This window comes from Ornithorhynchus anatinus, chromosome 21 (assembly GCF_004115215.2).
Source record: "Ornithorhynchus anatinus isolate Pmale09 chromosome 21, mOrnAna1.pri.v4, whole genome shotgun sequence".
NCBI lineage: Eukaryota > Metazoa > Chordata > Mammalia > Monotremata > Ornithorhynchidae > Ornithorhynchus > Ornithorhynchus anatinus.
This window is the reverse complement of record NC_041748.1, coordinates 9,583,071-9,597,197: the sequence shown is the minus strand read 5'-3', so window position 1 is coordinate 9,597,197 and position 14,127 is coordinate 9,583,071. Positions and strand designations below refer to the sequence as shown.

Genomic DNA, 14,127 nt, shown 5'->3' with positions numbered 1-14,127 from the left:
CTCCCCACTAAATTCCCAGGACTCCAAGTTTTATAAAGCTATCTCTATGTTAAATGGCAAGATAAGATGGGGCCAGATGTTTGAAGAATCTGAGAAGGGAGGCTGGCCCTGATTCCTGTAGTTTTCCTTTTCCATTTGCTTCTCTAACTTGGGCTGAATTCCAGATGAATTCATAGGTGCCATTGATCCTGCTCGGCCCCTCACATCTGGACATGGGGTCGTCCCCAGAACCTTCTGAGACTTGAAGGTCTAAACCAGTCTCGATTCTCTGATTATAGTTTTTAAAGACCTTATTTTAAATATTTATTAATCTCCATATCCCAGCAACCTACAAATTGTGCTATTGTCTCCACTCATCACACTTTTTTTTTCCTCTGGCGGTATTTAAGCACTTTCTGTGTACCTGGCACTGCACTAAGCGCTGGGGTATATACAAGCTAGTCAGGTTGGACACTATCCATGTCCTACATGCAGCTCACAGTCTTAATCCCCATTTTATAGATGAGGTAATTGAGGCCTTGAGAAGTGAAGCGACTTGCCCAAGGCTCCACGGCAGACACGTGGCAGAGCTGAAACTAGTACTGAGGTCCTCTGAAGCTCAGGCCTGTGTTCTATCCCCTAGGCAACGCTGCTTCTTTGGGGCCTCCCTGAGTCCTAGCAAAACCAGAATGTGGAATTTATGTAAACTACTCAAATATGTAACTAGAAACAAAACTCCTCATCTCTCCCCACCACCCCCCAATCTTCCCCGTCCCGACTTCCCCATCACTGTAGATAGCACCACCATCCTCTCTGTCTCACCGAATTGTACATTCCAAGTGCTTAATACAGTGCTCTGCACATAGTAAGCGCTCAGTAAATACTGTCAAATGAATGAAAGTCCATAAATACTATCGAATGAATGAAAGCCCGTAACTTTGGCATTGCCCTCCACTTACCTCTCTTATTCAACCCACACATTCAATCTATCAAATCTGTCACAAAATCATGTTGGTTCAAACAACACAATGTTGCTAAAATCCATCCTTTCTTCTGTATCCAAACTGCTATTAGGTTAATTCAAGCACTTATCCTATCTCTCCTTGTCAACTGTTTCAGCCTCCTTAATGACTTCCTTGCATCCTGTCTCTCCCCTGTCCAGTCCATACTTCACTCTGCTGCCCAGATCATTTTTCTACCCAAACATTCTGTCCATGTTTCCCCACTCCTCAAGAACCTCCAGTGATTGCCCATTTACCTCTGCATCAATCCTTATCTTTGGCTTTAAAGCACTCAACCACCTTGCCCCTCCTACCTTAATTCACTGCTCTCCCACTGCAATCCAGCCCCACACTTTGCTTCTTTCATGCCAACCTTCTTACTGTACCTCAGTCTCACTGCTGTCTTCCTGCATACATCCCACCACTGGCCTGGAACACCCTCCCTTTTCATATCTGACAGTTACTCTACTCACCTTCAAAGCCTTATTGAAGGCACATTTCCTCCAAGAGGCATTCCCTGACTAAGCCCTCATTTCCTCTTCTCCCGCTCCCTTCTGAGTTGCCCTTGCTCTTGGATTTGCACCCTTTTTTCACCCCTCCCTCAGGCTCACAGTACTTTCATACAGATCCATCATTTATGTTAATGTTTGTCTCCTCCTCTAGAGAAAGCTCTTTGCAGGTAAGGAATGTGTCTACCAACTCTGTTATATTGTACTCTCCCAAGTGCTTAGTACATTGCTATGCACACAGTGAGTGCTCAATAAATACGATTGATTGCAGTGATGATTGATGTGAGAAAAGGGTCCTATACGACACATGAAAATTATATTTTCTTGTAAGAATTCAGATCATTCGGGATCGACAACTCCGTCTTCAAGCCAAGAAACTTTGTCGGCAACCAGCAGTTCGGGCTCAGAAGGATTGAGACAGCGGAGTTTTCCCCAAGCACAAACGACCCCCGTGCAAAGCCATCAATTCCCGTATGTGATGCAAGGGTAAGGGAGACTTTAGTAACTTTATTGTCACTCCGTGATGGGAACGAACAACAGCAGGACAGCTGCTCTGAGGAGAGTTGAGACTGGGAAACGAAAGCAGAGAGGACTTAAAACAACCTTTTAGGAACACAAACGGCCTCAGGTACTGCTGCATCTCAACTGAAAGTTGGAAGTCCAGATGCCCAGAGCAGACCAATACACTGCCAGTGATTTGATTTTGCTCTTCAGGTTGGCTCTGTCTTCATAGAGCTCTGTTGAAATTATTCAAATTCCTGAATCTTTGCTTTTGTTGAAAATTAATGCCATGGTTATGCCAATTATTTGTAGTCTACACTGAAACATCTGGAAAAGGGCGGGGTGGGGAGGTGTGCAGGGAAATCTAGTCAAGTCTTAGGCTGAGTTTAGTCGATTTGTTTAGACAGTGACCGAACAATGAGGTGGCCCTAATGACAGGTTGAAAAATAAAGTGTCGGGTTTAGGGGTTTACTGCAGCAACTTTTCAATCATTCACCAATGCATGTTAGGTAAGTTCATACTTTTCTTGCATTTTGACCTATAAAGACTGAAGAGCCTTAGATTCAGATTATGCGCACTAGGTCTTTTTGGTAGGTGGGCCTCCCAGCTTTTCTCCTGATTTGTGAGCATTGCAGAATGTCAGCATTGCTCCATTCAGCACACTTACACTCAGTGGGAGCAGTCCCAAGGCAATAGGGTGGCAGGATGGGGCAAAGCCCAAAGTACTGTCAAGGATGCACATATGCTGAGACTTCTCACTGTGCCTTGTTCTCGCCTGTCCCATTGTCAACCCCTGGCCCACGACCTACCTCTGGCCTGGAATGCCCTCCCTCCTCAAATCTGCTGAAGTAGCACACTTCCCCCCTTCAAAGCCCTACTGAGAGCTCACCTCCTCCAGGATGCCTTCCCAGACTAAGCCCCCCTTTTCCTCTGCTCCCCCTCCCCTTCCCATTGGCCCGACTCCCTCCCTCTGCTCCTCCCTCTCCCCGCCCCAAAGCACTTGTGAATGTATGTACATATTTATTCTTCTATTTATTTTATTAATGATGTGTATATATAATTCTATTTGTATTGATCTATTAATGTCTACTTGTTTTTGTTTTGTTGTCTGTCTCCCCTCTACTAGACTGTGAGCCCGTTGTTGGGTAGGGATTGTCTCTGTTGCCAAATTGTACTTTCCAAATGCTTAATACGGTGCTCTGCACACAATAAGCACTCAATAAATATGATTGAATGAATGAATATGTACATATTTATTATTCTGTTTTATTAATGTTGTGGATATATCTATAATTCTATGTATATTAATGCTCTTGATGCCTATTTACTTGTTTAGATGTCTGTCTCCCACTTCTAGACTGTGAACCCATTGTTGGGCAGGGATTGTCTTTGTTGCTGAATTGTACTTTCTAAGTGCTCAGTACAATGCTTTGCACACAGTAAGTGCTCAATAAATACGATTGAATGAATGAATGAATGAGTTCGGAATTCCCAAGATAGACTGAGAAGTCGGAATCAGGTTATGTAACTCTAAAAATGTTTGGCCCACTTGCGCTTTAGTAGCATTTGTTAATGTTAGCTTGGTGCTTAGTGCTGATTTGCTCCATTCAGATTGGGCAAATTTGTCGCTTTTCCACAGTACAATAGTGGTGGTTTTTATTAAGTGTTTACCTTATGGTAGGCACTGGGGGTAGGTGGATATAATCAGCTCAGACCTGGACCCTATCTCATGTGGGCTCACAGAAAAATCCTACTCAGAACCATTCCTGGATTGTACAGACATGGCTACTACCCATGATGTGCTAAACTATTACACCTAGAATTGTTCCCTAGCTTAATGATTGGAAAATCTCTTTAAATGTACCTTAGGAGAGGCAAACGGGTTCTATTTTCCCTTTATGACAAACATGGAGAGTTATTGGCAGAGTGTTCGTTATTCAGAAGTCAGAAAGCAAACAAGTCTTCCTCCCCAGATTTTAGAAGCCGTATATTTGGTTTGAAGTGGAAGCGATTACCCCAAATGCTTCTTGGCCATTGGGATTGGGCCAAAATATTCATATTCTCTGTCCCCTGACTACATGGTGAGCCTCACATGACGAGCCCACTTTGGCGTCCAGTCTACAGGATGCTTACCCCTTAGGTCCACTCTAGGGAGGCCCTTGGCTGGCACCTCTTCAAGTTGAGCCTTCAGTAGCGCCCATCCACTGGTGCTGCAGAGAAGTTCCTGGCATTGGGCTGTAAAGAAAACAAAGGGGCTAGAGAAAGAGGGAGGGGAGGGAAAGGAGGGAGGGACAGGAAGAAAAGGAAGCGAGACGGTTGATGGGCCCCCAGAGTTGTGGAGAGCTCGATCGAGGTGTAAAAATTACTTTTATGGCAAGAGACCAGACTGGCTTTGCCTCACGCTGTGTGCAGCTGGGGTACAAATGCTTTACTGTTTATTAGTTTGTCCCTGTGGAGGGCTGCAGTCCTTGCCCCCTGCCCAGAAGCTTCAGGTGGGGGAGGCTTCAGCCTCTTTGCTGGACTCCCTACCTCCTGTCTCTCCCCACTCCAAATCCATACTTCACTCTACTGTCTGGATCCTTTTTTTGCAAAAACATTAATTCCATTATTCCCCACTCCTCAAGAACCTCCAGTGGTTGTCCATCCACCTCCACATCAAACAGAAACTCCTTACCATTTGCTTTAAACTACTCAATTACCTTGCCCCCTCCTACCTCACCTCACTACTCTCCTACTGTAACCCAGTCCTCACACTTCGCTCCTCTAATGCTAATTTTCTCACTGTATCTTGATCTCGTCTATCTCACCACTGTCCTCTTGCCCAAGTTCTGCCTCTGGCTTGAAACATCCTTCCTCTTAATATCCTACAGACAATTACCCTCCCCTGCTTCAAAGCCTTACTGAAGGCACATCTCCAAGAAGCCTTCCCTGACTAAGCCCTCCCTTCCTCTTCTCCCAATCCCTTCTGCGTCACCCTGACTTGCTCCCTTTATTCATCTCCTGCCCCCAGCCCCACAGTACTTATGTATGTATCTGTAATTTTGTTTATATTAATGTCTGTTTCCCTCTGTAGACTTTAAGCTCGTTGTGGGCAGATAATGTATCGGTTATATTGTAGTCTCCCAAGAGCTCAGTACTGTGCTCAGTAAGAGTTCATTTAACGCAGTTGACTTACTGAATGGAAGTCATGTTCCCTGCTCACAAGGAGTTAGTTTAGAAGTGGAGATAGACATTAAAATAAATTATGTACATAAGTGTCATAGGGCTGAAGGTGGGGTGAATAAAGGGTACAGAGCTGGAAGGGTTAACTCCTTTTCTATCTCTAAGCCTTTCCTATTCTTTCTGTTTGACTTTATGGAAGATAATTGTCTAGCAAAGTGAAATTCCAAGGGTGAATTGGTTTGTTTTCAGAAAACAGCCCTGCTCTTGTCAACACCCGAATTCTTGTTTATGGTTGCTACATTGTTCTCCAGGGGATGTATCATGGAACAGAAGCTTAAAATACTTTTCATCATCCCATGACAGTAATTCAGTTTCTCTCTGCATTAGATTGCAGAAAGCCTTCAGTTCCCCAGAAAACGATCAGTTCCCCAGAAAACGATAGCCAAAGGCTCATATTTCTTCCACTTGGTTTACTCAGAGATTGACAGCCAGGACTATGAAACTTTAAGAAGAAAGCTTGCAATGTCTCTGTGTGAATCTCTAGGTCTTTGAGCGGGTAACTGTTGATAGAAGGCGTTAGTGGCAATAGGGGATGGAGGCCTGTTTACCCAAGTCCCGGTGCTGTCTCCTTGGCATTTGTTTCCCTGTTTCCCAGCTCCTCCGGATCCCTGGTCTCATTGGAGTTCAGACTGGCCCACTCTCCCGGCCCCATCCCTTAGTCTTCTTCAGGACATCTTTTGCCACCACTGCCTCTTTCTGTGGACATGGGGCTGCTGATGGTGGTGGTGGTAATAGCATTTATTGCCTGTTCACTGAATGCAGGGCAGGAGACCAAGAGTTTGGGGAAAAACAAAACAAGCAGTTGACATTTGGGTAAAGCAAGCCTAGAGGTCTTTACAGAGTAAATCAAACTATAGAATGTACAATTGCAAATGAGGTGGGTCTCTTCTCCTCACTCCTCCCCTCCCAGAGAGAATCTTTATTAGCATTTTAGCATCATTAAATGTTTCATCTCCCAGGCATGTTTTTGATTAGAAAAGTACAGGCTCTCTTGTTGAGGAGTTGAAAAAAGCATAAGTTACAATGAGCATTCAATATTTTGTACTTCTTTTAAACTGGACCAAGTCAGATTTGTAGGTGAATGCAATGACTGGTCGTCATGGGGTTTTGTGAGCATGAATGTATGTGTGTGTGTTGGGGTGGGGTGGCAGAGGGTGGTGGTGGCTGTGGTTGTTGTTGTTGAAGAAGCAAAAGAACCATCACTGCCCAGGATGGGAAACTGTGGTTCCTGCTGTTGTGGGTTCTGGGTTCAGCACATTGTGCCTTCGTTAGGAAAGATCGGAATGGGCGGCACCAATTAGAAAATTGTGGGGTTGATAGAACTCTAACCAAGCTCATCCATCCTGCCCTGTTGCCATGGGATAGAGGCTTGACACCCAGAACGGAGACTTCCCTGTGACCAAGAAGGAAGTCTACCCATTTCAGGGTTGGGATTCACTCTTGAGCTAAATATCTTACCATCAGGGGATCATCTTCAAACACAAGGAGTAGTCTTTGTGATCAGTCAGGAGGCAGGGCTAAGCAATTGCCAAGGGTTGAATGTAGTTAGTCAGTGGTATTTATTGAGTGTTTACTGAATGCAGAGCACTGTACTAAGCACTTGGGAGAGTACACTACAATGAATTGGATACATTCGTGATCCTCAAAGAGCTGGTGGTGCATGGACAAAGATGAACATATGGAGTAAAGAGAAAACTAAACTGAAAGAGGGGAGCAAGATTGGCAGTTGAAATCATTCCCCAACCCCATTGAACACTTTGAAATGATGTCCAGCCTCTCTTTTCATTGTTGCTCAATATTCCAAGTGTCCCTTTCACCTCATGCTTCGGCGAGAGCCTGGGTTAGGGGCTGCTCTCTCTGTTTAGATTGTCCCTGAGATAGTTGAACTGGACAGTGGGTTGCTTTGTATCCGGGAAAGAGTGGCTTCTGTGGGCTTCATTAATTCGGATGATGCAGTGGGGAGGGGAAGAAGCCTTGAGAAAACTGCACACAATGTGTAAACCTTAAGCACCTTTTTTGTTTCCTTGAATTATAGAAATGTGGGGAACCAGTTTCCTGGGCAGGCTGTTCCAGCTGGATTCCCTATGTACCCTGCTTTCAGCCCGCTCCAGATGCTGTGGTGGCAACAGATGTACGCTCGACAGTATTACATGCAGTAGTAAGTTACGTTCGGTTAATTTTTAGCTGTTGGGTGGACTTGTCTCCTTCACCACTTTCTCTGTTGTTCTGCAAAAGCCACATTTTCAAATTACAAGTTTAATCTCACTTGGTGGTATTTAAGTGCTTCCCATGTTCAGAGTACAGTACTAAGTGCTTTGGAGAGTACGATTCAACAGAGTTGGTGGACATGTTGCCCTCCCAAAACAAGCTTACAGTCTAGAGTGGGATTTATAAACAATTTATAAAATGCAATGTCTAACTATGTATTTAAGAGCTGTGGGGCTGAGGGTGGGTCAAAGTTCCATTTGAATGATGTGGAGAACTTAACAATCATAGTGATAATAGTGATATGTAAGCATATCCTGTGTGCCAAGGATTGTTTTAAGCACCGGTGTAGATATATAATAAAGTCAGACATGGTTCCTGGCCCAATTGGGTTCTAAGGGGAGGAAGAACAGGTATTCGATTGTCATTTTGCAGATGAGAAAACTGAAGCCTAGAGAAGTGAAGGGACTTGCCCAAGGTCACACAATGGGCAGGCGGCAGAGCCGGTATTAGAACCCAGCTCCACCGAACTGCCAGGCCTCTGTGGTCTTCCCAGTAGGCCACACTGTTTCCTGGAGAGGGTTCCAAGGAGAGCAGTCACTGTTGGTAGGGGATCCAAAAGTTCTTTAGCAGGCATCAGATGGAAATGGCAGGTTGTTGCTCTTTCCCACATGGCTGTAAAGAACAAATTGAAATAGATGTTTCCCTACTTTACTCATTGGTGACGGGATGGATTGCTCTGGCATGACCCACCGTGCCAGTTTGGAAACCAGTCCCAGACTCTGGATGAACATCTCTGGGCAGCCACAGATGTACTCCGAGCAGCGGCCAGAGTCCAGACCCGCCATTGGTGACCCCTGCCTTGTAGAGCAGCCTCATTGCTTTTCTCTGCCCATGTCTTGGCCCTGAAACGTGGTGCTATCGCCAAGATCCCTATTGCCCCCTGGCTATTCTGGGGGCGTAGGCTTTTAACAATGCCCTTCAGTATCCATTCCAGAAGGGCTCTGATTAGGATCTTGCCAGCCATGGAGAGCGGATCCCTTGGTAGTTGCCATAGTCTGATAATGTTAATTGAGTATAAAGGGCAGGGGGAACAGGTAATGAATCTCCGTTTTATAGATGAAGAACCTAACGCAAGGAGATGTTAAGTGATTTGCCTGATGCAAATCACACAGCAGGGCTAGGATTAGGACCCAGATCTCCTGAATCCTAGACCCGGGCTCTTTCCACTAGGCTACACTGCTTCAGACCACCTCCTTGGTGACAGTGATGATGCAGGCATCTTTGAGATCATGTGGCAGTGGTCTGTATTTGAGAAAAAAAGCGTGAGCCAGAGCCCTTATTTACAGTTTTAAGTAGGGCGTGCCCTCTGTGCTTGCTGATCCCAGCAGGCCGAGTTGATTTTCCATGTTTCATGGCTCTGACCACTCTGGGGTCTTCCTTCAACGTTGTGGCGCTTGCTGCGTTTTCTTGGGTTAGTACATTTTCTGTTTGGTGAGGCCTCGTGTCTGACAGTAGAAGAACTGCGGCTGCCAGACCCTCGGGTTTCCTTCCTTGGCTAAGTCCAGCTGGAGTCCTCGTCCCTGCAGAGGTTTTGGGATATAGGTATATAGGTTTTGGGACTTAGGGGCAGGAACGGCTGTAGCGATTGATGTAGGCAGGCTCGGCGCCTTGTGAGCCTTGGATCTCTTTGGCTTGGCATCCCACAGGTGGTCATGCCAGGAGTCTAAGTATCCCTTTCTTCAGGATCGGGAAGGGTGGCAAGGCGGGCGGGCGGTGTTGATGCAATACTTGTTTTGCTGCCAGTAGTCCTTTAATCTGAATCATTTTTGACCAAACCTCTAATTAGCTGTAGTCCATGTCTTGGGACTGGGGTTCCTTGTCCTTACAGGGCTGCTATAATGTTCCTGCAGAACTCTTTACCAGGTGTCTTTTTGTCCAGGCGTCTAACGTGTAGCTGCCTTAGTGGTTTGGAGGCTGCTGTTGGGTGCAGTATCGCTCTTGCACGACACATGGTTGCCTGTTAGGCATCAGTGTCCATGCATGGCTACTGTGAACATATGTATGTGAGAAAGGGTCCTTTGGGCCCCTCTGCCACACTACAGTATAATGGGGGTGGGTAAGGTGAAAAAGGAAGAACTTTCTTCAGAGGTTCTGCTCTTTAATCCTCCCTCCCCAGCTCCCCCAAGGCCAAGCCAGGGGACGCACTGGATCAAACCATCAATGGTACTTAATTGAATGCTTCTTGGGTGCAGAGCACTTTGGAGAGAACAGTGTAGCAGTCGGGAGGCATGCTACCTGCCCCCAAGGACCTTCCAGTCTAGAGGGGAGCATGTTGGGAGGCTGCTTCAAACCGCAAAGCTGTTAAACCGGCTCTTAGTTTCGCCCCACGTGCCACCCTAAGCTCCCCAACGCAGATTTGCCCAGTGCCCCAAAATGGTGGTGCTGAGCCAGCTTGCTGGGGAGGTAGGTTGCCATTGCATGTGGAGCCACTCGTCCCCAGAAGTTCCGACTGTCAGGGAAAGATTCCGACATAGAAAGTTAGATGGTGGCATTGATTCAATTCAGTCGTACTTATTGAGCGCTTACTGTGTGCAAATCATTGTATATAAGAGCTTGGAAGAGTACAGTATAACAACAGACACGTTCCCTTCCCACAACGAGCTCAGAGTCTAGAGGAGGAGACGGACTTTAATATACATAAATAAATAAGTTACAGATGTATGCATTTGTGCTGTGGGGGAGAGAGGATGAATGAAAGGAGCAACTCAGGGCCACACAGAAGGGAGTGGGAGAAGAGAGTAGGGCTTAGTCAGGGAAGGCTTCTTGGAGGAGATGTGCCTTTATTAAGGCTTTGAAGTAGGGGAGAGCAGTTATCTGTCTAATATGAGGAGCGGGTGTTCCAGGATATAGGCGAGAGGTTAGTGGTGAGATGGAGGAGATCAAAGTAAAGTGAGAAAGTTAATAGAGGAATCAAGTGTGCGGGCTGGGTTGTAGTAGGAAGCAAGGTGATTGAGTGCTTTAAAGCCAATGATGAGGAATTTTTGCTTTATGTGGAGGGGAATGGGCAACCACTGGAGTTTCTTGAGGAGTGGGGAAAGAGGGTCTGAAGGTTTTTGAAGGAAAATGATCTGGGCAACAGAGTGGTGAGTGGAATGGAGTGGGGAGAGATGGGTGGCTGGGAGATAAGCAAGGGCTCTGATATAATGATCAGTGCTTGCATTAACATGGTATAGCAGTTTGGTTGAAGAGGAAGGGGTGGATTTTAGTGATGTTTGTGAACGTTGAGCTGACGGGGTTTAGTTATGGCTTGAATGTGTAGGTTGGGTTATTTCAGAAAAGATGTTAAAAAAAAAATGTCTATCGTTGTTTCAGTCAAGCTGCAGTTTCAGCACAGGCAACCTCAAACGCTGACCCTGCCAGACCATCTGTGGCACAGCCTGTCAATTTGGCACCAGCTCCGGTCAACGACCCACCCCCAGCTCCAAATGGCATGGCCCAAGAGAACCGGCCCGGAAACCCAAACGTCCAGATGAATGCCCAAGGCGGGGCCATAGTGAACGAAGAGGACGTGAACCGAGACTGGCTGGACTGGATGTATACTTTCTCTCGGGCGGCCATTCTGCTAAGCATTGTGTACTTCTATTCCTCCTTCAGCCGCTTTGTCATGGTCATGGGCGCTATGCTGTTGGTCTACTTGTGAGTAAAATGGACGGAGATTTGGGTTGCCCCTCTACCTAAAATATATCAGTGCCCCGGGATGTGGGTGATACAGATTTCACATCATTCTTCGTGTTTAATTGATCGGGGATGTGTTTTGAAGTCACGGTTTCTCCTTGCATGGAGCTGGGTCTTGTGCGGGCCTTTTGTTTCAGCATGAATAAAATGCACTCTGAAATGCAGGATTGGGGCTTTAACCCAGAAATGACCCTGACTCTGAGCCCATTGGTACCCTACAACTCAGGCTGTTGAGGAGAACATCAGATGGACTTCTAGAAAGCTTCACCAGACCCCCAAGACCAGACCGGAGTGAGGCAGAGCCTTCCTGCCCTCGGGTTGAACATGGGTGATGTTGGCTTAAGCCTTTGAGGTGTGAACTTAATCAATCAGTGGAAGGTACAGGGTGCTTAGCATGTGTAGAGCCCTGTCCTAAGCACTTGGGAGAGGCCAATACTGGTAAGTTGGTAAGCATCCTTGTCCCAAGGTGCTTATAATTAAGTACTTTCTGGAGCTCAGCAATTTGGAGGGGCCATCATTACTAACATTGAGTGCTGGTACTGGGGGTGGACAGGCTCATTCATTCAGTCGTATTTATTGAGAGCTTACTGTGTGCAGAGCACTGTACCAAATGCTTGGAAAGTACAGTTGGGCAACAAATAGGGACAATCCCTACCAGCAGTATAACTTAGCCAAACAAAACATGGGATTCAATTTTTCCTCTTCAGAAATAGCAGCAGGAGGTTTACCCTTTAGACAAACTTGGTCCGAGGTTAGAAACCACTTCATCTCTGGGGTCTGCAGAGGTGCTTCTATTCACCCTCCTCTCTGGCCGGGGTTGGGGCTTGAGGCTTGTCTTCCACTAGGGTGAGTAGGAAGGTGGCAGGGCAAAGCCTTCAGGTAGCTCCCTTGAGAGTTATGGGGACTCATTTCTGCACCATTCATTACTATCCTGCCACTCTCCTCCACAGAAGAGCTCTTCAGACTCCACTGGCTCTCCAGAAGAGCCAGTCCAGGCCATAGGGCTGTAGAGATTAGATTTCGGCCATGAGGGGGAGACGTTCTACCTAGCTTGCAGATTTCACCCACCTAAATTTATCTCTCTATTTCATTGACTAGACATCAGGCCGGATGGTTTCCCTTTAGACAAGAAGGAGGCCGGCCACAGGCTCCCAATAACAATGCAGAAGTGAACCCTGGTGGGCAGAACCTAAATGACCCAGACCTTGAAGAAATGGTACGTTGAACAGATGTTTCATGTGTTTCTTCTTTACGCGTCGCCCGGGCATGTTGGGAGCATGGATAATGGGGAATTAGGCGGGTAAACATGGGTGTTTCCCTTTCTGAAATAGTCCAGTGGAAGTCGCATTCTTGTGCACATGGTGAGCCTTCAGGTGAACATTAAAATAGCATGCTCTCTCTCTGTGTGGTTTCTGTTTATGCTCCCCTCCAACCACCTCTTCTGACCTGGAAACCCTAACGGCTCCTCACCGTCTTGAAGCCTTGAAACTTAACTGGGATTTGTCAGGAATAGAGAGGCATGCAGCACCAAAAAGCCGCTAGTTGCCAAGCACATGTGTGTCGCTTGGGCCAAGGAGGATCCTGACGAAGCTCCTTGGCATCTCCTCTTCTGGGAAGTAACTAGTAGTTCATAGAACGTCTAAAACTGTCCATTTTTCTTTTGGCTTTAAAAGGAGCGACTAATGGATGAAGGGGTTGATGATGACAGTGGAGAAGATGCCATCGAAGATGCCAATACAGTGCCCCAACCTGGATTCATGGCTTCAGCTTGGTCCTTTATCACTACCTTCTTTACCTCACTCATACCCGAAGGGCCTCCCCAGGTTGTAAATTAGCATTGCCTCTCCCATCATCCTCCTTCCCCCTCCCCAATGCCCTCTCCCTACCCCCCTACCCCCAAAAAACTGTGCCAACAGCCCAAGAGCTGTGCCTGGAAGTGGGTGTGACTAGGGAAGTGTTTTAAAATAACAGTGCAATTTCCAAACATTTATAACTTTTTTTTTTTGATCATGATGTTCTAGGTGTTTTTCTTTCGGCTTCTCATGCATATGAGTATTTTAAGCACAAGTGGACTACTAAATGTGGTTTTCTTTTTCTTAGCTCCTTCTAAAGAAGAGTACAGTGTAACAATACTGGTCTTCCATGTTTTATTGATTTCAATTATGTACACTATACTGAAAAATTATTGTTTGTGCAGATTATTATTCCTTTAAAGAGCTGTTTAAAATATAAATATCTACCAGGAAGAGCCTAGCCCTTCAGAAATGTGAAATTGGGGTAAATACAGCATCTATTTCCTGTGAAAAATAAGTTTTTTATTTTTCTTTTCCAAAAAGAATGGTATTCACACAAAAGGATATTCAACTGGTGTGTTTTTTTTCCTCTGCCTTAAAGTGATAAGCCTCTCTTTGTGCTTATTAGCTTGAACAAGGATAGTCTTGTGTTCCAGGGGCAATTTTGGACATTTTCTATTTTAAGGGAGTGTACCTGGACAATTGGATTTTTTTTTTAAGAACAGCTCTTCAAGGGGATTCAGTGATGTTTGATTCATTACAAATGTTTGATACACACAGTACTTTTTAAAAAAAATATGTACTGGAAATCAATCCCTGTAATTAGTTTTTTTAATAAAAGATCAAATGCAAGCAAGAGTTTATGGGCCATTTCTTCAGGCTCTTCAATAAAGAACATATACTTTCAAAAAGTGTGGTTAATATAAAATAACTGTTCATGATTGGTTTTTTATAGTTTCCCATTAGTGTTTACAAGTGTATTTCAATACACATGTAGGCTCACTTAATATAATGTGTGTGTGTGTGTGGGTTGTATACATATGTATATACAGTAACACGCCCTGTTGGAGTGTAAGGTGTTTGTGCTTCTGTGGTTCTGCCCAAGTGCTTAATACAATGCATTATATTAAACTCACTAAATTCCACTCCTACTAATATAATTAAAACTACTAAGTTGGG

General features: G+C 45.5%; 1 protein-coding gene across 3 annotated transcripts in view; it reads left to right on the top strand.

Annotated features, from left to right (window-relative positions):
- Positions 1-13,859, top strand: part of HERPUD2 (HERPUD family member 2) — a 45,541-nt gene extending 31,682 nt beyond the window's left edge. For all 3 annotated transcript variants that reach the window (XM_029049025.2, XM_029049024.2, XM_029049026.2), the window contains 5 exons: positions 1,821-1,975; positions 7,248-7,370; positions 10,793-11,116; positions 12,254-12,371; positions 12,829-13,859. In XM_029049025.2, coding sequence (XP_028904858.1) covers positions 1,821-1,975; positions 7,248-7,370; positions 10,793-11,116; positions 12,254-12,371; positions 12,829-12,990 — 882 coding nt within the window. In that variant the 3' untranslated portion in view covers positions 12,991-13,859. The remainder of the gene's footprint in view (positions 1-1,820; positions 1,976-7,247; positions 7,371-10,792; positions 11,117-12,253; positions 12,372-12,828) is intronic.
- Positions 13,860-14,127: the final 268 nt, after the last annotated feature.